Source organism: Oryctolagus cuniculus, chromosome 6, assembly GCF_051225735.1.
Source record: "Oryctolagus cuniculus isolate XC-2025 breed Fujian yellow rabbit chromosome 6, ASM5122573v1, whole genome shotgun sequence".
Classification (NCBI taxonomy): domain Eukaryota; kingdom Metazoa; phylum Chordata; class Mammalia; order Lagomorpha; family Leporidae; genus Oryctolagus; species Oryctolagus cuniculus.
The window spans coordinates 45,652,046-45,675,180 of NC_142872.1; the positions used below are offsets into that span (position 1 = coordinate 45,652,046).

The 23,135-nt window shown below is 48.5% G+C and overlaps 1 protein-coding gene across 4 annotated transcripts in view; it reads left to right on the top strand.

Annotated features, from left to right (window-relative positions):
• Positions 1-22,628, top strand: part of CYFIP2 (cytoplasmic FMR1 interacting protein 2) — a 131,272-nt gene extending 108,644 nt beyond the window's left edge. For all 4 annotated transcript variants that reach the window (XM_008255326.5, XM_002710339.6, XM_008255327.5 and 1 more), the window contains 5 exons: positions 10,457-10,529; positions 10,986-11,080; positions 15,604-15,842; positions 17,244-17,391; positions 19,848-22,628. In XM_008255326.5, the coding sequence (XP_008253548.1) occupies positions 10,457-10,529; positions 10,986-11,080; positions 15,604-15,842; positions 17,244-17,391; positions 19,848-20,015 (723 nt within the window). In that variant the 3' untranslated portion in view covers positions 20,016-22,628. The remainder of the gene's footprint in view (positions 1-10,456; positions 10,530-10,985; positions 11,081-15,603; positions 15,843-17,243; positions 17,392-19,847) is intronic.
• Positions 22,629-23,135: the final 507 nt, after the last annotated feature.

Here is a 23,135-nt window from a genome sequence, read left to right on the forward strand (position 1 = left end):
TGGGTTTCTGCCACCCACGCGGAAAACCTGAATTGAGCTCCCAGTTTTGCCCTGGCCCCAGGCTGGAGTGTGGCAGGCATTGGAGTAGTGAAGCAGGAAATGGGAGCTCTCCCTTTAGGTCTCTGCCTATCAATTAAAATAATATGTATAAAACTTTAATAAACACACACACATTCTCTCATATAAAGTTTTTCAGAGGACAGCATTTGCCTGGAGGCTAACTTACATCGTTGGTGCCTTTCCAAAGGAAAACAACCCATGTCAAATCAGAGCAGCGAGAATATTGTTGTTGGCTCTTGAACATCAAGGGTAGTGAATCTGTAGCTCAAGTGCCACCGCCCCACTTCTAGCCCTGCGCAGTCAGTGGTGGTGGGACCTGCACATCCTGTCTGAAGACAAGCCCTGCCTCTGTGGGCACAGGTGCCTGGCACACACCTGGCCTTCTGGTACATCAGGAAGGCTTGTTACCTCCTTCTTCTAAAACATTATCCTAATATATTAATTTTCAAAACCAGAGTACATCCTCAAGCCAATGAGCAGGATGAATGCCCCAGGCTCTGACATCTGCAGCCTGGGTGGGGCCCACTGGGAGGTGGTTCCCCGGTGCAGTGCCCTGTCTCCTTACGGTAACTGTGGGTGACACTTTTTGTCCTCCCTGCTGGAGATAACCTTCTCCCCTGCTTCCCCAAAACAAGCACAAGCCCAAGCAGGATGGCTTCATTATCTCCCACTGAGAGTGCACTGCTCTGGGCTTGGTTCTGTATGGCTTCTGGGAGGCTACTGGTCTGCCATGTCTCCTTCCACTTGGCCAGATGCACAGTTCAGCACTGCCAAGTCACATGGGACCCTAACTGCATTCGTGTCACCAAGCCAGCTGTTTCTCAGGGCAGCATGGGAATACTATAGATCTGTGCTCCAATTAAATCCTAGACTTCATCGCGTTTCATTTCTGGACTATGACCTGCTGGTTTCACATCCTAATACTGAGTAAGGAACATGCTTAGATCCCCTTTGCTGTTGCTCTGGGTCCATAGCAGGTCCGCCTCTCCCCTCCCAGCTCCCAGCCTTTGGATTCTGAAGGAGATGTGTTCCACAGGCAGGATCTGTTGTGCTAACAGCCAGTAAGGGAAACTCAGAGTCTGGGGCCGACTGCCACCCATTAGGTTCTAATTAGCTACTTGGAGTTTTTTGGTTTTTGTGTTAAGATGTGTGCATTTTATTTGAAAGGCAGAGAGGATGAGACAAAGAGAGAGAACTCTTCGAGTCCCTGGTTCACTCTCCCAATCACTGCAATGGCTGGGGCTAGGCCCGGTGAAGCCAGGAGCCTGGAACTCCATCCAGGTCTCCCATATGGGTGTAGGGGCCTAAGTACTTGGGCCATCTTCTGCTGCTTTCCCAGGCTATTAGCAGGGAGCCATATGGTAAATGGAGGAGTCAGGACTCAAAACAGTGCCTATATGGGGTGGGGGCATCTTAGGCAGCTACATAACCTGCTGTGTCACAATGCCAGCCCCTACCACTTGGAGTTTTTAAAGCGGCAGTCACAACTTGTGACTTATTGGAGGCACAGGGGAATCCTTATGTCTCTGTCTCTGAAAAAGGTCTTTGTCCTACCCAGAAATGATGGTCCTGTTGGCCCAATGGCCACTTCTAGATGAGGCCCCACCTGGGTCAACGAGACAATCCTGATAGGCCATAGCTCCTGCTTCCCATCCATTTCTTCATTCAGTCAACAGTGTTATTGTTTACTTACACTCTGCCTGTATCCAAAGGAATGCCCAGTGCCTTCCAGTTAAAGAACTGGTATTCTGAAGACTAGAGACTACCGTATAGAATAAGGCAACAAGAGAATGGGGTAGGGGCCAATGCTGTAGAGTAGTAGGTTAAGCCTCTGTCTGATGCACCAGCATCCCATATGGGCACCAGTTCAAGACCCAGCTGCTCCACTTCCCATCCAGTTCTCTGCTGAAGGCCTGAGAAAGCAGTGGAAGATGGCCCAAGTGCTTGGGCCCCTGCACCCTTGTGGGAGATGTGTAAGAAGCTCCTGGTTACTGACTTTGGATGCATCTAGCTCCAGTCACTGAGACCATTTGAGCAGTGAACCAGTGGATGGAAGACCTCTTTCTCTCCCTCTCTCTGTGACTCCACCTCTCAAATAAATACCTATTAAAAAAAAAAAAAAAAAAGACTAGGGTAGGCAATAGGCGAATTCCATGAGGCAGGCTCCGCATGATTGCAAGTTGATTCCCAGTTCATCTGCTGGACCAGGCCTGTCTTTGAACAGAGACACCCTGATTCAAATCTTAGCTCTGTGCTTGGTAGCTCTGGGAACGTTACTCTGTCCTCTGAGCCTGCGTCCCCACACCTGACAATGGCTGGGGCTGAAGCTGTACTCCACAGAGTTCTTACTGTTAAAGGAGATGATGAAGTCAACTTGCCAGAGCCCAGCAAGCAGGTCCTCCATCACTGCAGGCCCCTTCCCTCCAACCAGGAGCCCCTGAACCTCTCCTGCGAGGACCCCAGGGACCAAGAGCCTGGCTCCCAACTGCCCACAGCCCTGCAGCCCACGACTCCGTGAGTCCTCACCACATCCCCATCGCTTTGGGACAATGCTTCTCTGGCAGCTCCAGACCCTGCCCGTCCTCTGCCACCCACCACACAGCCATCATCTCCTCGTCCCCCCTCCCACACCCACTGCTCCCTTATTCAGCTCCCACCTTATCAGATGCCTTGCTCTGTCCACAACTTGGTGCTGTCTCTCCCTCCTCCCAGTCATGGAGCGTGTATGGAGTCCTACCTGTTGTCATCTTTCCCATAGTGCCCAGGCCCCTCTCTGGCCCTGTGCTGCCCGTCATCCTTGTCACTGCCGCTGTGTTGCCCATCAGATCACAGAGCAAGCACTTGATACACAGGCACCCCGAATCAAGAGGAAAGTAGTAGCAGCAAGTGTCTAAGACTTTCGTCCCTCACCTGGCTTGAGAGGAGGCTCTTCACTCCCATTCGGATTTTGTGCCAGGATTTCCGTCTCCCCCTGACCTTGGCTGCTGCTTTGTGCCTTCTCTTGCCGTAGACTCAGCAGAGTTGAACTATCTGGAAGGGTCTGGTCTCGTTGACAATATCCACACACACGTAACACCCTCGTGTGTCCTTTCCCTTGGCACCGTGTCCATCCTCATCCTGACGGTTCAGATCTCAACACTGCAGCGGCCCAGACCTCAAGTCCAGTTGCATTTCGGAGTTTTCATCTGGGCTATGCACAGAAATGGACCTGGGCTCATGACGTCCTCTGACTCCATGAACAGATCTTGGCACGGGTGGCACTGTCATTTTCCTTTCTTAGCCCTGACTCCTGGCCCTGCTCGCTCTCTTTTTTAAAAATTTATTTGAAAGGCAGAGTGAAGGAGAGAGAGAGAAAGAGATCTTCCTTCTGCTGAATCACTCCCCAAATAGCTGCTATAGCCTAAGCTGGGCCAGGCCAAAGCCAAGAGCTTTTCCTGGGTTTCCCACACAGGTGCAGGAACCCAAGCACTTGGACCATCTTCTGCTGCTTTCCCAAGCCATTAGCAGGGAGCTGGATCCAAAGTGGAGCAGCTGAGACTCAAACCAGTGCCCAATATGGGATGCCGGCACCACAGGAGGAAGCTTAACCTTCTACGCTACAGAGCTGGTCCCAACCCTGATCTCTCTTGCACAGACCAGTCTAATACCCCTTTTGCCTTACCCCCATTTTTCCCTCCCTTGCAGCCAGAAGCTCAAACTGCAGATCTGATTGTGCCGTTTCCTAATTAAAATCATCCAGTTAGCATCCAGACATGTAAGCGATACTTACAAGATTCTTCCTACACTGCCTCCTGCTTCCACTGTGCCCTCATCTCCTACCTGTTTCCCCAAGTGCTGAAAGCTTCAGTCTGCTCCACCCTCAGCCCCTGTGCCACTGTAGTGGCTTTCACTTGGGGCCCTCTGCAGGTCTGTCCCCAGCACTTAGCCCCCGGTTCAGGTCTATGCATTTCCTTCTCCACGCCACCTTCCCTGCCATCGTCCTCAAAAATCCGGACTGGGTGCCCCTCTGGAATGTCCCCATAGCCCTCATGCATCCCCTTGCACTTAGAAGAGTCGCTCATTTGCTTGTTTTCTTCATTTCGGGGAGGACCGTGCCCCAGGACTGCCTCCCTACTGTTATATCTCCAGCACCCTGCAGACAGACTCGGCTGTAGCAGATGCCTGCTATCTGTTGTTTGAATGAATAAATGACTTCGTTAGTCAATACTGAGGCTCTATCCTAGTCAGAATTAATGTGTACATGATGCACTACCCCCGTGTTTAATCTCTAGCTCACATTATACCCACATTCTCTACCGTTCTCACTGGCCTCTCATATCACATAAGATGCAGGTCCTACCGTGGGTGGGCCCTCCGGGATGACACCGCATCAGTCAGTTTTTGCATGAGATGTGGGTCGCTGTGCTGGCCCTCCATCAGACATGGACTTCAGAACCCTGGCCTGGGGCAAGAGTGGACAACTCCATCAGCCAACAGCTTGGGGGTGAGAGGAGGAGGCCTGAATGAGTAAGGGCTGTGATCAGTTTTTTGCAAACAAAAGGCACTGTGGGCTGGTGGGGTCTGGAAAACTCCTGGAACTTGACTGTGGTTTTGTAGGACAGACAGGAGTGGGTAGAGAACTCTTGTTGGTGAGAATCCGGGAAGGAGGACTTCGGGTGTAAACTGAGCCCATGTATGGTACAGTACAGGCTTTGGGGTCACGTCAGCAGATCTATGACAGTTGTTTATCAAGAAATCATTTACTCACACTCAAGATAGAGGCGACTCTGGGAAGTGAGGGGAGAGATGTCAGCAGTTTCCTGTTTCTTTGACTAGGAAGGGGATGTGACTCTTTTCATTCTTCAAAGTATGTATTATGTCACAGCCTTTTAATTGTAAAGAATGTTTAGCTGCTGTGACCAAACCTTACTCCCTCACCCCCAAAAAATCAACAAATGATAATCCTATGAGTCAGGCTAAAAATAGTTTCCCAAGTGGTCAGATTTGAAGTCATTTCCTCCTGTTTCTATTTTTGATCGTTTTGCATTTTCTTCATACTGTTTATGTATGGTGGGGCGGGGGGGGGGGCAGTCTTTCAAGCTTCCTGTCTTGGTCCATTTTCTGTTGCTACAACTGACTACCTGAGACTGGCTAATTTATAAAGAAAATAAATACATTTCTTTTGGTTCTGGGAGCTGTGAAGTCCAAGTTAAGGGGTTGAATCTGGGAAAGACCCTCGCACTGTCAGGGACCCTGCAAGGTCTGGAGGTGGCAGAGGGAATCCCATGGCAAGAGCTCATCCCACAGACAAAGCCACACTACACTGCCTTTCCGAACAGCCCCACTCGGGAGTCATCCCTTCACCTGGTACTGCATCGGTGGACTAGTGTGAGCATGAGGGCTCTGAAGGTCCCACCTCCGGATTCTACTAACATGACGTGAGGGTTGACGCTGCAAGATGCGTTTTGGTGGGGACAGTCAACCTCAGCACTTACCAAGGCTTTGGCTGCATGAGCGTCAGAGCGATGCAGTCCTAGGTCCCAGCGTCAGCTGTGTGGCCCTCATTAGGAAGCTTCACCTCACTGCGAGCCCTGGTGTCCTTGTCCCACGTGATAGGAACTCCACAGGAATGTTCTGAAGCACAAAGTAGACAGTGAGTACAGAGCACCAGGCACATAGTGAGTGCTTGGGGAATGCTCAGTCCCTGGAGAAGAGGGCAATTCTACTGTTCTAAGCTGTCAGTTCCAAGGAAAGACCCTCAGACACCATTCAATCCAGCCTCTTCATTTTGTTACATTTCAACTGCTCTTGTTTGCACATAGCAAATCAAATAATGCAAACAAGTTTAGGACACTCTGCTGCACCCCAGTCCTCAAGGCAGCCTATCTTTGTCATTTCTGTTCCCGGCTCTTCTACTTATCTGTGAGAGGATCACCTCTGCCTCATGATGAACAACTTGAGATGATCCCTACTGACCTCTTTGCAATGAGGAGATTTTAGTTCCTCTCCTCCCCTCCCCACCTCCCTCTACCCCTCTTGCTGTCAATATTTGAGTTACCTATTGTTTCTGTTGTTTCCCCCTGGTAATTGTAGGTAATATATTTCTACCTCTACTGCTTCTTTGAGTAGCATGATTTAGTATGTAACTCTTTTCCATGAAGGTCAAAAAAACCAAGGAAATAACACTGTTGGTACTTGCTTCCACCTCCTGTCTCCTGTTAGCCATATTTTTGTATCATCACAGATTTTTTATTTTGTGCCTTTCTGACTTGTCAAGTGTACCCTTAAAAACCAGAGCAAATTGTATTTGCATTTAGCCTATGCAAATATTGTTCTTTGCCAGACCAAGTAGCATGCTGGGATTTCATTTCCTTCCCTCTGATTCCAGCCACAAGACTCCAAAATCTCTTTAAAGTTAAGAATTACAGAGTGTCCCTAATCCCAAGATTTTCAGATTAGAGATGTTCAAAGGATGAAGTCTATAAAAATATTCAGATATGAAAAACTGAAATCTGAAACACCTGTGGTCCCAAGCATTTCATAAGGGATTCTCCACCTGTAGTTTCTTTTTAACCAAATTAATTTTGTAGAGTAAAGCATGTTCAATGGAGAAAATCAAGTAAACACATACAAGTAGAAAAATATGGGAAGGAACAGTGGTAAAGCAAATTTTTTAAAAAACTAAAAATCCCACAACATGAAGAATTTGTTAAAAATACTTCAAAGAAGTTTATTCAGAGTAATCAGTAGAAATAAAAATGCTTCCCTAACTGATAAAGAGAAACATCTGGCTCTTAAAAAAAAGATTATTTATAATTTATAAATCCCTTTTCCCAATTAGATGCATGCCACAACATTCAACTAAGCTCCACATAGGTGTTGAATGTGTATTGTGTAGCACACATTGTTCTCATTTATGGGAATAAAGTATGGTCAAAAGTAGACACTGTTCTTCACTTCATGGAGGTTAAATGCCAGTGGGGAGAGTCGATCTTCATCAAATAGTCGCATGTAGGAGTGCCTGGTACAGAGTTCATGTGCTAGAAAAGAAGAGAGCCTGCTTTTTGAAGTCATCTTACAGAGGAAGCCACGTCGGCAGAGAGTTACTGAGATCTCGAAGCAGAGGAGGAGCTTCCCAAGCAAAGTCACAGGGAAGAAGTGATGGACTAGGGAGCCGTCCAAAGGGAAAGTAAATATTCTTGGTGGCCACAAAAGGGCTCATTCGGTAACTGCGAAGCTCTTGTGGCTGGAGCCCAGTCAGGGACGTGAATGGGGAGGGGACTCCTGCTGGGTGAGCTTCACAGCCAAGTGAAGGGCCCCACCCAGCATCGAGTGTCTTGGTGGGTTCTGAGGCAGAGTGGGTGATCTAGTATGCAGCCGCTAAGATAAGGATTAGACAAGTGCAAGGGCGGCTGGCAGCCCAGTCTCCCACAATGGAAGCTTGTTTGCATTCCTCACAGGGGCCTTTGTGTGCTCAGAACTGGACATCTTTATCAGTTGCATGATCTCAGTTAATGAATGCCAAACAGATACCTGCCCCAAAAGGTGTTGCACAGTGTGGAGTGTCCTCATTATGCAAAGGGCCACATGGTTCATCCCCCAGGACCTTCCAGACAAATGCTTCCCCACCTCCCTTGGGGAAACATCCTCTCTTCCTCACCTTTGTCAGTTCCCAAGTAGAGGACATGCAGGGAGCCTGCCAGCAAAAAGCAGCCCATCCACCTCTGTTCTGGCAGTTTGCAGACTGCACTGGGGGCTTCCAGAGGGCAAGTGCAACACGGTTGTCTCAAAAAAGCAATCAGAAGTGGAAGCTCGTGGTGTACCATGAATAGAGCGGCATTTTCTGTGTGCGCCAAGGTGGCTCCAATCCATTTACCTGCTTAAAAAAATGTAAAGTTGAAAGTTCATGCATTGAGCCACCTTGTAGGAAGACGACATCCCTAGGAGCAACTGAAAGCCTTATAAAAAGACAAAGGAAGTTGGCAATGGGCTCTGTGTACCATGCTCTACTTGGAGCGACTTCAGTAGCTCCTCAGTACACTTAAAATAAAATCCAAACTCTGTACCATGCCTTCAAGGCCCCGCATGACCCATGCTGCATATCTTAAGAGTTTGATGCTATAGGTAGTATGATTCCATTCCTCACTATACTCCAAGCATATTCCTACCATAGGTCCTTTGTACTAGATGCCTTTACCCCCTATTTATATGGCTAGTTCCCTCTCTTCATTCCCTTCTCTGTTAAAATGTTACCCCCTTAAGATTTTTCTGAACTACCCTGAAGTAACCCTATCCCCACTTCCATTCACTCTCTAGCCTATTAACTCTGGGTTGATAACTGTCTGTTATTTTGTGGTTTATTTGTTTTTCTTTGTCTATCAACTAGCATATAAATTCCATGAGGGCAAAGATGTAGTCTAACTTGTTCAGCATCATATCTACAAAGTGTCCAATAGTGCCTGGTGCTTAATAAGTACTTACTGAACTAACCAATGAGTACTTGCACATGTAATAGCAGAATTCTCAGACTTGGAGGACTGTTAGGTAGACAAATTCATTTATTTGTCCAAAAAAACATTTATAGGGTAACAAATATACACTCGTTAAATAAGCAATTACTTATAATAGGAACTATTCTATGCTAGGCAGTGGGGATCTGAGACCAAAATACAGACACTCTCCCCTCTCTTAGGAACTCATGGTGTTGTCGTCAGTGAAGAGAAACGGGCAATCAAGAGAATTAAGAGTCAACAGAACAGACTAAAGGGTCTTGGGAAGTGACCAAGAAAGGAGACTCACATCTTAGGCTTGAATGAGTGAGATGACTGTGCCGTTTTGTGAGCAAGGAAGTCCAAGTGACATAGGGAGAAGGCTTTAGAGGTGCTGAGCTGTGGTGTGTCCAGGTGGGGCAGCCTGTTTCAGAGTGCCTGTTTGAGTATCAGCTGCTCTGCTGCTTATCCCACTTTCTGCAGATATGCCTGGGAAGACATAAAAGATGGCCTAAGTACTTGGCCCCCCGCCATCCATGTGACAGACCAGGATGAATTTGTTTGGCTCCTGGCTTCAAGTTGGCCCAGCCCCAGCAGTTGCGGGCATTAGGGGAATGAACTAAAGAGTGGAAGACATTCACTGTCATTCATTCTTTCATTCTTTCTGCCTTCCAAATAGTATTTTTTTTTAATCGCAATATACATAAAAAGGATCACACAGAACCAGCAAGTGTGTTTTGTTTTATCGATACCAGGAGCACAAAGCTAGTTCATCATTCAAAAGTCAGTCAGTGCAACTCACCATATAAATATGAAGGAATAATCTGCATGATCTGAGCTTCAGGTTATGTGATAAGTCAAAGGATCTGAGCTTCGACACAGCAATGAAGACCAGGTTGTGTGATTCACAGGCGAGGAGAGGAACAGCTACACTAAGAAAGCTGCAGAGTTATCCCTCTGCCTGAGACACAGAATCACAAGCAGATCAGGAAGCCCCTCCCAGTCTCTGGGATCCTCATTTCACGACGGACCCACAGTTTGTTTTAAAGGCATCTGGAGCCCTGAGCAGCCAGCCTCCTGCACTCCCAGGACATCATTGTCCTTCTGTGCATGGCATGGTAGTAAGAAGCATGGTAGTAAGAAAATTCAGATTTTCTTAGATACTTAGAATCCCCAAGTGTGGGTTTTTGATGGAGCCTGGATCTTACCTTATTCAAATACTCTCAATGGAAAGGAGAGAAAGCAAGCCCCAGCAGAGTGTGGCTTCTGCAGGTCCCTTCCCTCCCCTTTGCTCTGAAAGCCATGATCGTGAGCTGGTCCCAGGGCAACAAGACCATTAGACTGTGTCTTCCATCTCGTCCTAACTAAACTTTCTCCTCCAACCACTGTAATGCTTGCTGTTAAGTTTCACGTGTCACCTTCAAAACCTTCTGGCCTAGGTTCTAGTCCCTCCTCTCTTGCTAGTTGGTGTCTGATGTGGGAAACAACAGCCAGACACAGGCCTGTGAAGAATCAAACTGGATTAATTCAGGGGAGGATTGGTCCAGCTGCCGCCTGTGAGCCTGCAGGCATTATAGCCAACCACATTCTTCTGTTTGATTCCTGTTTTGTTCACTCCAATTCTTCAACAAATTCCTCCTAAAATTATACTAAGAATGCATTGAATTCTCATGCATGGGGGACTGTGTGATGAAGCTACAGATTCTCTCATCTCACCCTCACAGCAACCCACTGAAAGTACTGTTCTCATCCTCATTTTGCACATAGAGAGACTAAGTAATTTGCCTATGGTCAGATAGCTGATCAGTAGAAGAGTCAAGATTTGAACCCAGGTCTGGTCAATGCCCATGCTTAACTTTTATGCATGAAAATTCTTCATGGTTTAAAATGAAATCGGGTGTTCTCTTTCTTGCCCTCCGTCTCTGCAGTCCCAGGAGGAAGTCTGTGACCTGCTCCACGCTGCACCATTCCAAAACATCTTGCCCAGGGTCTACATCAAAGGTAAGAAACCACTTGGGTCCAGCTCAGGATCCAACTTGAACTTATGCTTCCAGTCGTATTTCCAATCAACTCAGATCTGCAGTCAACAAGGGAGAAGGCCTCAAGCTGTGACTGCAGATTGAGCCAACCAAGTCACAGAATTGGAAATGATACTCAGGCACTCTCCTTGTTCTTTTCATAATGGCTCCTAGTCTGTTGTGCTCTGGCTCCAGTTTAAATTCCTCCGGTGATGGAGAACTCACTACCTCACAAGGTAGATGCTTCCATTGGTGGACAGAGACCACAGAACATGCTTCTGCTTAGTAAGACTTAATCCTGCCTTCCAGAAGCAGAGCACAGCTCTGTAGACTCCTTCCACGTGCTATACAGATTCACCTGTAGGTCCCACGAGAGTTTCTTCTTACTACCTACCCAGTGTGCCTGCATCTCACTCCCTGCTCTGCTGCTCCTTTGCAGAGGGGGAGCGCCTGGAGGTCCGCATGAAGCGCCTGGAGGCCAAGTACGCCCCGCTTCACCTGGTGCCCCTGATCGAGCGGCTGGGGACCCCTCAGGTACCGACCTGCTTGCCCCAACCCTGAGGACCAAGAGTAACTGGACAGGGAGAGGGCTTCGTCCGACCCTTCTCCCCAGTGAGGGGGAGAGAGTGCCCAGTAGCACAAAGGCAGTGAGCGGGAATGGGGTTTTCTGACTGTCAGTCCTGGGCTCTGTCTTCCACAGCTGGATCATGTGTCCTGCTGAGAAAGGAAGTGGGAAGCTGTTCCAACAAGGAGCTGTTACAGCTGAGCCAGGTGTCAAGCATTCTGCTGTGGGTGGCATCTCTGCACATTAAGGCCCCACTCGCTCTGAGCCAGCTATCGCTCCTGCACACTGTGGCCAGACAAACTCTCTCAGGGATAGGAGAATCTGTGGTTATGGTGCTTGTTGAAGCAGAAGACTGGCAAGGCCCTGCAAGTCTGTCAGAGCAGTGACTAAATAAATTGTGGTACGATCATATTAGGGTGGAATACTCACATATGCATCATTCACGTAACACATAGTTAGAAAGAGGAGCACTTAGAGCTCACAGTATCGGTGTGGACAGATCTCCAGCACAGCATCGGGTGCATTTAAGCAGTGGTGCTACAGTTCCCATAGGATGATGGACGCTTTCTGCTTCTCTAAAAATATATACAACAGAACGATGTAAGTAGAACTTTTCCCAAAAATGCCTGGAATGATTCACACCTTCTGCATCATGGCGACCTGGGACAGATTGGGTAGGAAGTCAGAGAGGACTGTAGTGTTCTAACATCTTCAGAGGTCAATGAGCGTACGTGTTGATTCTGTAATCAAGATTAACGCATAAGACCCATGCCCCCGTGTTCTGAGCCCGGCCGAAGGACATACATGCTGAGCAAGGTGAGAGGTAGGCTCTGTGTTGGCACAGTGTGGGCCATGTTTCAGCACAGTGCAGAGCCACGTCTTAGGAAGTCAGCCCAGCAGGCCACTTGCCTGCCATCAGCCTCTTATTAACAACAGTGATTTACAGCTCGGTGGTCTTTGGGTTCTTTGACTCACAGCACAGAGACTGTAGATAATAGAGGGCATGCACATCTTCTTTTTTGGCCTTCAGAGGCCGAACAGAGGAGATCCTCTCAAATGATTTCCTTTTAGGGAGAAATCCCAAGCCGGCGACACATTCACGTGTCTGCGGGAGCACTGGTGTCATCCTGCAGGAATCCAGCCTCTTTTGCCCAGGGTCTGGCATGCGAGCATGTGTTTCCACTTAGAGGCCTTGAATTCCACCGTTTCCTTCTGATGGATAGCAATCCCAATCTGTCAAACGGTGAATGTTTAACAAACAAAAGCCTAGACGTTCTGGGAGGGAGGTACTGCCACTTTTAAGTCTCCCATCCTCCCAGGACTAGTCCAAAACTTAGCCATTGCATAGATGAGGGGAACATCAATGAAGCGCATCTGCACTAGCTGGGGTTCAGGGCACTCACTTAACACGCAGCTCGGGGCACAGCACCCCTGACCGGCTTTTAGATAGATGTTAGGGGAATGTTGCATTGTTTCCATTTGTTCCTGAGACAAACTGACGGGTCCTGTTTTCTTACCTAGCACTGTCCTGGAAAGAATACTCTAGGGATCAAAAGATAGGTGTCAGCGCTGTCCCAGCTGCGCCTCCAATTCTTACACAAATAGTGCCAGTCCTCGATTTCACCTCTGTGAAATGGCACGATAGCTGCCTTACTACCTTCGTTGTATTCCATCCTTTCTCGATTGTTAGGATGAACACACACAAGCATTCCCAGAAACCGAGGGCTGTGTAAAGAAGGAATGGTGAGACAGGAATCTCCTGCACAGGGTACAGCCCTACATGTAAGCCGAGTACCCTGGGCAGAAATTATTCCAGCATGGCTTCCAAATCTCTTCTCTCTTCCCTTCTTAATTCAGTAAGGAATGATAGCGAGAGGAGAAAAACCATCCCAGTAAGCGGAGTACAAAACAATTGAAAAAAATTATTGAACACACACACACCTGCCATATGTATCACCAACCCACAGAGTGAAGGTATTCACAATAAACCATCTGTAAGATACTCTTTCAGATCAGGAAGATGATAGACCTAGCAGAAGAAATGCACAAAATCAAACTGACAGCATGAAAAACACAATGCCAACAGAAAAGGTATTCAGCATTACCAGTAATCACGGACATGAAAATTTCTCAAATCAGGAACATTGTTTCATCTCAGGTTTGATCAGCACGTCTCTTGATGATAATAAGAGTCGACTGTTGATCTGAGTCCAAGCAATAGGCATCACACGGGCAGACATGGACAGAGGCCTGATGTTGCGTAGCCAAAGCCTTCAAAAATATTTATATTCTCAGAAATGTCTTGTTAAAGATTTATCCTAGCAAATTAATGAGGGATAGCTTCACGAAGTTTATGTAAAGGATGGCTGTTTTAGAATTGTGTATAATAGTGAAAATTGCCAACAGTTCCAAATAACCAGTACAAGCAGAGAGCTAAATAAATGATGGCCTAACAGCAGCCATCTTCTATAACCGTTAAAAATCGTGTTACTGAAAATATTTAAGGAAATGAACTTTTAATAAAATAGATTATATGATCCATATTTTCTTAAATATAGATGCACACACATATATCCATGTACACAAACAACTCACACATCAATATATTAAGAAAGTACATCTCACAGTAATGGGACTATGAGGGATTTTTATTTTCTTCCTTAAAACTTTAAAAAAAGTTTCCAAAACATTGCCCAGTGATCCTGTGTCCCTTTCATAGTTCACAGAACCAACTATAGGGTAACCACTGTTTCCAAGGAAAGAGCGTCAAGGCTGTTGGCCTGGCTCACTCCAAGTGCGGCTGCAGCTTTACAAACTCAGTTGCCAGTCCTTTCAGATCCATGTCTGGCATTGTCAGGCCCCGAGCACCGACGCAGGCTAACCAGACCACAGCAGTTCACTTACATACCAGTAACTCTGGCTTCAATGCCAAAGAGAGTATGTGTAACTTCCAGAACAAACTGGGGTCCTCTGCATACTGAGCTCCTGTGTACCCGGCACTGTGTACGAGTGAGCACTTGCAGGGGCCAACAGCACAGACTGAGAACAGAGTCAAGCACCCGAGTCTGGCAGCTGCGGCAACCTGAGGGGTCCCCTCTCCTCTCAGCCCCTCTGCCTATGGAATTGGCTCAAGTCACCCAGAGTCGGGGTTCCCTCTCCTTCGTGTTTAAGGCACACGCTAGCAATCTGTGCTTCTCCAGCTCATTTTCTGCATTTCTTCTGAAGGACAGTTGCCATGGCAACTACACTCCTGGCGAACACTCATACCAGGCTCCAGCATCAGTGTTACTGCTTTAGTGCCTCCAAGGATCATGCAGAAGCTGCTCTCTTTGTGGGCGAGGCCAGGCAGGCACTCCCAGCCCCCCTATAAAGTGGGCCCTCTGGGGAACCCCAGCCCCCGCCCAAGAAGCTGCTCCTAGCAGTGCTGTCTCAGCAACCAGCCCTCCATAGCTGTGTTCCCAGATTCCTGAGAGCCGCCCTTGACCTTAGATCTTAATATTTATCTTACTTTGCAGATGATTTGCGGGACTTTTGCGCTAGATATCGGTATTCAAAATGCATACAGTTGTGTGTTTGGATTGCCTGTCCGGGGCCGCTGATTATAGATATGCAGTAGCCAGGAGCCAGATTAAGTTACTGATAGAGAAGGTTTGTAGTTGTCCAAGGAGGGCCTCTAACTAAAGGAACTAATTCTGGAAGATCAGTGAGGAATTTTCAAAGATTCACATATGCTCACTGTAGCACATTCAGCTGTACTAACACACTTCATGAAAAAACTGAGAACCCCACTCAAGTCTCCAAGCCCATCAGCTCCCAAAACCAATACTGATCTTTCTGAACTGATCTCTACCTGTGCACTCCCCTCATCACATAGTCTTATTCATCTCTGGGACCATATGTTGAGGTTTTCAACAGAGTCATCCCTTTCGGCAACTTGCCCTATTTGCTTCACAGTTTACCTCATAGATCAACTCCCAGGAGTCAAATCCCTACTTTGTCACTCGCTGGCTAACTCTCCGAACCTGTTTGTGCATCTGTAGAATGGGTGCAATAATGAGACCTACACCCAATGGGGTAGAATGGAGTCAGGACTATCTGGGGCTTAGAACAGCACCTGGTGTATTACACACTCTTAGCCAGTGTGAACTAGCAGTAGAAATAGTATCATAGTACCAGTAGTACAAGCTGATGGCACTATCACCTCTGTCATTTTGCTGGCTAACCTAGCATTTCAGCATGTGGGTGCATCATAATGTTTTAATTGTTAACAAACTTCAGTTGGTACCTCTGGGTATGACTCATCACAGGTAAGACTTACCTGCAACTACACTCAGCTTAGCAAAGCCAGTGCCCGCTCTAGGCAAGGCATCGGCTCAGGTGAACGCATTCCCGGGACAGCCGGCTCAGCGTCGAGATCTCTGGCGAGAGGTGGCACAAGGGGTCTGAGATGTAGAGACGTGGATGGGAGGTTTCTGCACTTTTGTGTTCCCAGCAAATCGCCATCGCCCGAGAGGGGGACCTGCTGACCAAGGAGCGGCTGTGCTGCGGTCTGTCCATGTTCGAGGTCATCCTGACCCGCATCCGCAGCTACCTGCAGGACCCCATCTGGCGGGGTCCACCGCCCACCAACGGCGTCATGCACGTAGACGAGTGTGTCGAGTTCCACCGGCTCTGGAGTGCCATGCAGTTCGTCTACTGCATCCCTGTGGGGACCAATGAGTTCACAGCAGAGTAAGTTCCCCAGGGAAGGGGGCCACCAGCCAGCCTGTGTATACACCCAAGGGTGGCTGGGATGCCACAGTCCCAGAAGGGTGGGCCAGGGTAGCGCTGGGCACCAGCTGTTGATGGAGTTGCTACACAGGTGCTGGGTCCTGGCCTCGATGAGTTTACAGGACCAAGTGGGAAAAAAATGGAAAGAGGTAAGGGACATAACACGGGGTTGCTTGACAGCCAGGGTAGGAAGAGTGACAGATGCCAGCGAAGAGACATGAACGAGTCACCAGACTTTAATTCACAGGCTGCAACTAAGCCCTAATAGTGCGTGGGATTTGCATCTACAGAGGGAAGAAGCTGACATCCCAGGCAGGGTAACCACTGCTGGAGGCAGAAATGGAGCTTGGGCGTGAGCCTGCGTGGCAGGGCCTGGAGAGAGCTCTTGGGGCCTTGTGCCTCCAAGACCCGAAGCTGGTTGTACAGCAATGCAGGGGCCCTAGCTTAAAGAGCTTCACTGCCCATCTCAATCCCCAAGAGACTCTGCTCCTGCAAAGTGAGGAGCCTTCAGCCGTAACCCAGCCCCATCCTCAGTGAGGATGGAAGCAGAGCCCAGCTCATGCCAAGGACAGGTTGAGTGTGCCTTATGCAAAGAGGGGCCGGAAGCGTTTCCAGCCTCAGACAGGGGATGCTCAGCCTGCACAGCGGTGAAGCTGACCGCAAGGCCTGCCCTGCAGGAGCCATGTGTCTGAAGGGAACGCATTTGAGGGCCCGAGAAGGTTCGCAGTGATAGTGGAACTGCAGCAGGGAGGGGAGACAGGCGGGCTGCCCTGAGGCTTGTTCCCCCCAGGCCTGCACAGCAGTGGGGGGAGAGGGAGACACCTGTCCACTTGCTGCTGCTTGAGGACAAGGGAGAAGCAGCAGGCTCTCCCCGCCACCATCCGAGTTGTCTCAAGAGCTGGCAGCCTGCAGGCCTCCCAGTCTCCCCACACCCCATGCTGTCTCACTTCACTCCGAGCCACCTGTGGCCCGCAGGTCTCCCGGTTTGAAATGGCCCCTCTCCTCCCAGTCGTCCATAGATTCTCCTTTGACCCGCCCTGAGATAACCAAGCACAACAATCTCAAGGGCAGAATCAATTTTTTTTCTTGCAAACACTTAGCTTTTTCAAAGCTTTTTTTTTTGGGGGGGGGGGGGAACAGGTCTAAAGCTCTCTGTGATTCAAAGGGCTTATTCTATAACCACAGTCCCTAGAACCAATGAATCCACCCTCCCAACTCCCCTGTGCCCATTTTACAGATTAAGAGGCTTGGCCCAAAGAAAGGCCTGCTGGCTAGCTGTGCTCCTGGCTTAAGATGAGGCTCCCTCCCTCCCTCCCTGCCTGCCTGCCTCTCACTCCAGCTGCTTCCTCTCCCCACTCCCAGGCAGTGTTTCGGGGATGGCTTGAACTGGGCTGGCTGCTCCATCATCGTCCTGCTGGGCCAGCAGCGTCGCTTCGACCTGTTTGACTTCTGTTACCACCTGCTCAAAGTTCAGAGGCAGGACGGGAAAGACGAAATTATTAAAAATGTGGTAAGCAGGCTCGGGGCTGGTGCCTGGGAGCTGGGGCGGGGCCTGATAACCAGCTTTCATCAAAAGAAGAAAGGAAGCCAACGCCCTGCCCAGGTGGGTACGGAGACCCCCAGTGGCTGCGGACCTGCGTGGAGGAGACCATGAGTCACTGGGATGAGCCAGGTCACCTTCAAGGGCACAGCTGAGCTCAGACCTCCCATACACCCCCCAGTGTCCCAGTCAGACTCTGCCAATGCCAGTTCCTCATGCACTCAAGTGTTAGCTGAGCACAAAGGTTGTACCAAGCCCTGGGTTGGAGCAGGTGCTGGCCTGGGTAAGCAAGGTTGCTGTGGGAAGAGAAGAACCCTCCAAGCCCGATAAAAGCAGCAGGGGGCGGGGTGGAGTCAGACACCTCCCCATGATCCAGTGCTGGAGCCGAGTCAGGGGTGGCCAGTGCCCAAGAGCCAGGTAGAAAAAAAGGCGTGGGGCTTGTAGGGATGTTCCAGGCAGCAGGGCTGGACAAAGAGGGTATCTCAGGGACCTGGATAGGAGCAGAGGGCAGGCCACCACACCCCAGACTTCATAAATTGGAGCAAAATAGACATGACAGAAAATGCACCACTCAACAATGTTAAGTCCATTCGGGTCGTTCAGGACTCATCGCCACTCCTCCCCCGAATTTTCCCTCTCCCCAGCTGACTGTGCCTGTTCAAGGGTAACTCCCCGTGCCTCACTTCCCTGCCCCTGGCAACCAGCATTCCTGTTTCTGGCTCTGAATCTGACTGCCTGGGCAGCTCACAGGAGTGGATTCGTGTAGTATTTGTCCTTCTGGAACCGGCTTGTTTCCCTTAGCTTCCTGTCCTTGAGGCTCATTCACCCTGTAGTGTGTGTCAGAGTGTCCTTCCTTTTGAAGACTAAATAGACTACAACAGGGACACTGTGGGATACACATGCACACATACCGTATTCAGTTTATCCCATAGTCTATCAATGGACGCTGTGTTGCATCACCTTTTGGACATTGTTAACAGCGCTCCTGTGAACACGGTACACAGATGTCCGAGTCCCTCCCTTCAGCTACTTCGTGTGTATACCCAGCCGTGGAGTTGCTGCATCACATGGGGATTAATTTTTTTCCGAAACTGCCATACTGTTCCATGGTGACTGTACCACTTTACGTTCCCACCAGCAGCACAAGGTCCCATTCTTCCACATTCTCATCACTGCGTGTTATTTTTTTAATAGCTATCCTAAATGGGCATGAAGTGGTATCTCACTGTGGTTTTGACTTACATCTTTCCATGTGCTTTGCATATTTGTGTGTCTTAAAGAAGAGAGATGTCTATTCTGAGTTCTTTGTCCATTTTTAACTACATTATTTTGTTTAGTTTTTTAGTTCTTTGTATATTATGAATATTAACCACTTATAACATATGTGATTTTCAAATACTGTGTTCTGTTCTATGGGATGCCTCCCCCCACCACCATGCTGTTGATAGAAGCCTTTGATGCACAAGATTTCAATTTTTATCTAGTCCAGTTTCTTGTTGCCTGTGCTGTTGGTGTTATAGCCAAGTATTCATAGCCAAATCCAGGGTCATGAGGATTTTACCCCATTTTCTTCCAAGAATGTTAAAGGTTTTTTTTGTTTGTTTGTTTTTGTTTTTTTGTTTTTTTGTTTTGTTTTGTTTGTTTTTTTGGACAGGCAGAGTGGACAGTGAGAGAGACAGAAAGAAAGGTCTTCCTTTGCCGTTGGTTCACCCTCCAATGGCCGCCGCGGCCGGCATGCTGCTGCCGGCGCACCGCGCTGATCTGATGGCAGGAGCCAGGTGCTTCTCCTGGTCTCCCATGGGGTGCAGGGCCCAAGCACTTGGACCATCCTCCACTGCACTCCCTGGCCACAGCAGAGGGCTGGCCTGGAAGAGGGGCAACCGGGACAGAATCCGGTGCCCCGACCGAGACTAGAACCAGCTGTGCCGGCACCGCAAGGCGGAGGATTAGCCTAGTGAGCCGCGGCGCCGGCAAGAATGTTAGAGTTTAACATTTACACTTAGCTCATTAATCTCTTTTGAGATGATTCCTGTATATAGTATAAAGTGTCCAACATTAATTTTCCTAGCACCATTTGCTGAGAAGACAGTTTGTTTCCTCCTCTGAGTGGTTTTGGCATCCTTGTCAAAAGCAATTTGATTATATATGAGGATTTATTTGTGTACTCTATTCTGTTCCATTGATCACAGCTCTTGATACCAGTACCACACTGTTATGACTATGGTAGCTTTGTAGCATGCTTTATAGGTCACACAAAGGCCTTAAACTTGATTTGGAAACTCTTTCCCTCAAAGCAAGAGATGCAAGTGATGCAATCCTAGAAGCATCAGGACCTTGATCCCCAACCTCGCTGAATTCTGTTGCTTTTCCTTTGTGTCTCTGCCTCCTCCACCCACACTCACTTGAACTTCCTTGTCCTTCTGCAGCCCCTTAAGAAGATGGCCGACCGCATCAGGAAGTACCAGATCTTGAACAATGAGGTCTTTGCCATCCTGAACAAGTACATGAAGTCTGTGGAGACAGACAGTTCCACTGTGGAGCACGTGCGCTGCTTCCAGCCACCCATCCACCAGTCCCTGGCCACCACCTGCTAGGCTGACGGTCCTGCAAGCCCTAATCCCAACAGAGGAGAAGCAGGAGAGAAAGCCACGGCCAGCCTGCAGCAGAGTCCGCCTGGACAGCGTGTGGGATAGACCTGGAAGTAAACATGAACCTCCCCAAACTCATCCCCACCACGCCCAGGGGCTGGGCTTGTGCATGCTCTCCCATGACATCTCCATGGCAGGTTTTCCATAGTGTAAATGAAAAACAAACACAAAGAGGCAGTGTGTGCTTTGCTCCTCTCTAACTGTCTTAGGAGCTCTTAGCTTCCCCCTTTCTCCGTTCCATAGTCCCAGGGTGGCGACCGCCTACCCAGTGTCCTCAGGTCATCCTAGTCTCATGGTCACACCTCAGCTTCCTGGATTCTGCATCTTCTGTCCATTCTTCCAGTTTCCCCGGTGCCATCTCCTCCTTCTCTGGGTGTTAGGAATTCCCCTGCCGCGAGTTCACTTGGACCAGAGGCTGGGAGCCATGGAGACCCAGAGGTCCCTGGTATTGGTGTCACAGAAGATGGTATTGGCTCTGGCCTTTCATAGGCTCCCAACAGCACCATCCTAACTCTCCCCTCAAAGCAGTCCTGGACACAAGGCAAAGATACTTCCCAGCTGTGCTGCATGGAGTGCAACTGGGTGGGGAAGATGGTCTGGCCCACTGTGCACAAGTGGCATTTATGCACACAGCCAGGAACTCCACATCTGCAGACACGACCGTCAGCCTGACGGTGAGGTGGTGCCTTTGCCCCTTCAGCAGATACCTGGCGACAGCCACGCGGGGCAATGGACATGTCATTCTGGGCACGGCCCACAGCGTTCGCCAGTCACCAGATTTGGAAGCACTTCTGGAATACAGGACATCTCCCCCAGGAGACAAAGTATTAAAGGGTTAACCACAGAGGCCCCGAACGTCTTGGGGTGGGGGGGGGACAGGGAGGTAAGGAGTGAAAATTAGGAGTCACCCGAACAATCCTGTTGTTTCAGTCAATCGGAACTTTCCTTGTCCCAACTGTGAAAGAGCCTTTGAACATTTCATCTTTTGCTTTCAGCTTGCCATCCCCTCCAGACTTCTGAAGTTAGATGTTTGGGATACGGATTCTTGATGGGGGGTCTATTTCCTTGCATTTTCCAGACTGAATCAAAAATCATCCCTCTGCACAATCTCCCACAGGTATGGGGAAACCATTTGGGAAGACAGAGGCTTTGAGGTAAAAATGTCCTTTTAGAGAGCACATCCTCACAGGGAGCCTGTAGGCCTGAGCTTTTCAGAAGGTAGAAAGTATGACAGTTGCTACTTTTGCTCCAGCCCAGGGAGGAAGAGTAGAGAGAAAATGGAGAGAACAATGATGATCCTCTCCCTGTCCCTCTGGGGTGTCTCCCAGAGCAGACAAATGGCACTTGTTACCCTTCGTCACAGAGCCCATTTTTTAACCCCATGGGAAGAGCAAAGGAAGCACTGGGTGACGCTGTCTTGTTCTCCCTGAGCAAAGGGGGCATCCAGTGTGGTCCGAGGGCCACCCACATGTCCTGAGATGAGGACATTTCTGTGATGATTCCCGAGTGTCACCCCAACCCCAATTCTGAGTCCCTGGGAATAGGGCTAGGAAATTTGCATTTTCTACAAGCTAGCCAAGTTGAACACCAAAGTTTGAGAACCAGTGGAGAGAGGAATCATTCTGCTAACCTTGGGCTTTGAGCTACCTCCAGGCCGTGAAACAAAGTTATCTGTAGGCTAGAGAACGGTCTCCAAGTGCAAAGGGGCAGCTCCTCCCTTTCCAGAGCTGCCACTTCCTATTTTGATTTCTTACCTTTTCTTGAAACCCACAGATGTGTCCAAGAGGCCAAAGAGAGAGGTTACAACACAAGGCAGCACGATAGGGTAAAGCATGCCTTCCAAACCTGCATAACATCTCTAGGCTCCGGAGCCTTCTGTATCTTCCGTCCTGTCTTGGAATGAGAGCTGGCTCTTTGCAGAGATAGAACTGGTTTTTAAGTGCTAGAGTGCATCCTAAATGCTTAGCCATTGCTTTGTAGGACCACCCATTTGGTAAGATTGCCATTGATCAACCCACGCTTCCCACATTGCATTTCTAACTCTGAAGTTGACCCTCTGAACAGTCACATTATCCTGCAGAGCCCTGACCCCAGTAAACTCGAGTCTTCACATTCAAGAGGGAGGTTTCGTTTCCCTAGCAGCACTTATTTATCAATGCTGGGCAAGTTGACTTTTTTTTTTTTTTTCCTCCCTAGCATTGTTACTGCCTCCTTTTTTTTTTCTTTTGTGTGTGTGTGTGCGTGCGTGCGTACGTGTGTGTGTGTGTCTAAGACCCAGGAAAAAAAAAAGCTGAGGTTTTAAAGTTTTAAAAAATCCTGTTTCAGAAACTGTCAAATGTACCATATTTGTATTAAGAGTTGTTGGGGATTTTTGTACAATGAATTTACATTTATTTATGGTGACTTATATTTACGCTCGTGATCAGATAATGATGTTAAATTCTTAAATCATATTTGCTATGCAGCTGAAGATGATATTTTGATTTGTATTTTGGGGGTACCTGTGTTGAGTTGATAAACATTTCCATCTCCATTAAAACTGCTTCCAACCTAGTAAAACCAGCATCTCGGTCGTTTTTCAGTCCTCATTACTGAGTGGAATGCCACATTAAAACCAGTGACTAGGAAAACGACTAGAAAGAGAATCGAAGAGAATAAAGATAAACTGATGGCTTATTTGGCTTTCTCAAGTGAGGAGTTCTCTCTCCAGAAATTGATCACAACAGGCAAGACACAGGAAACAGTTCCCACTCTTGGGCATTCCACAGTCTCACTAGTGGAATACACACTCCACATCCAGAGTTAAGAGCCTAATTTACAGGCACCATACTCAATCTTATCCATCTATTCCTTTTTATCAACCACAATGACTGTGCACTGTATTCTGCATTTTACAGAACAGCCACTGAGTATACATACTCTCAGTGACTCTGTGACAAAACTGGAATCTGAACCCAGTTCCAAAGCTTGGGCTTCTGCTATCACATTATAATGAACTGACCAGATCCCTCAACTAGACTTGGGAATTGGTCACTGGACTGTTTGGGACTTGGGTAAGATTGGCCA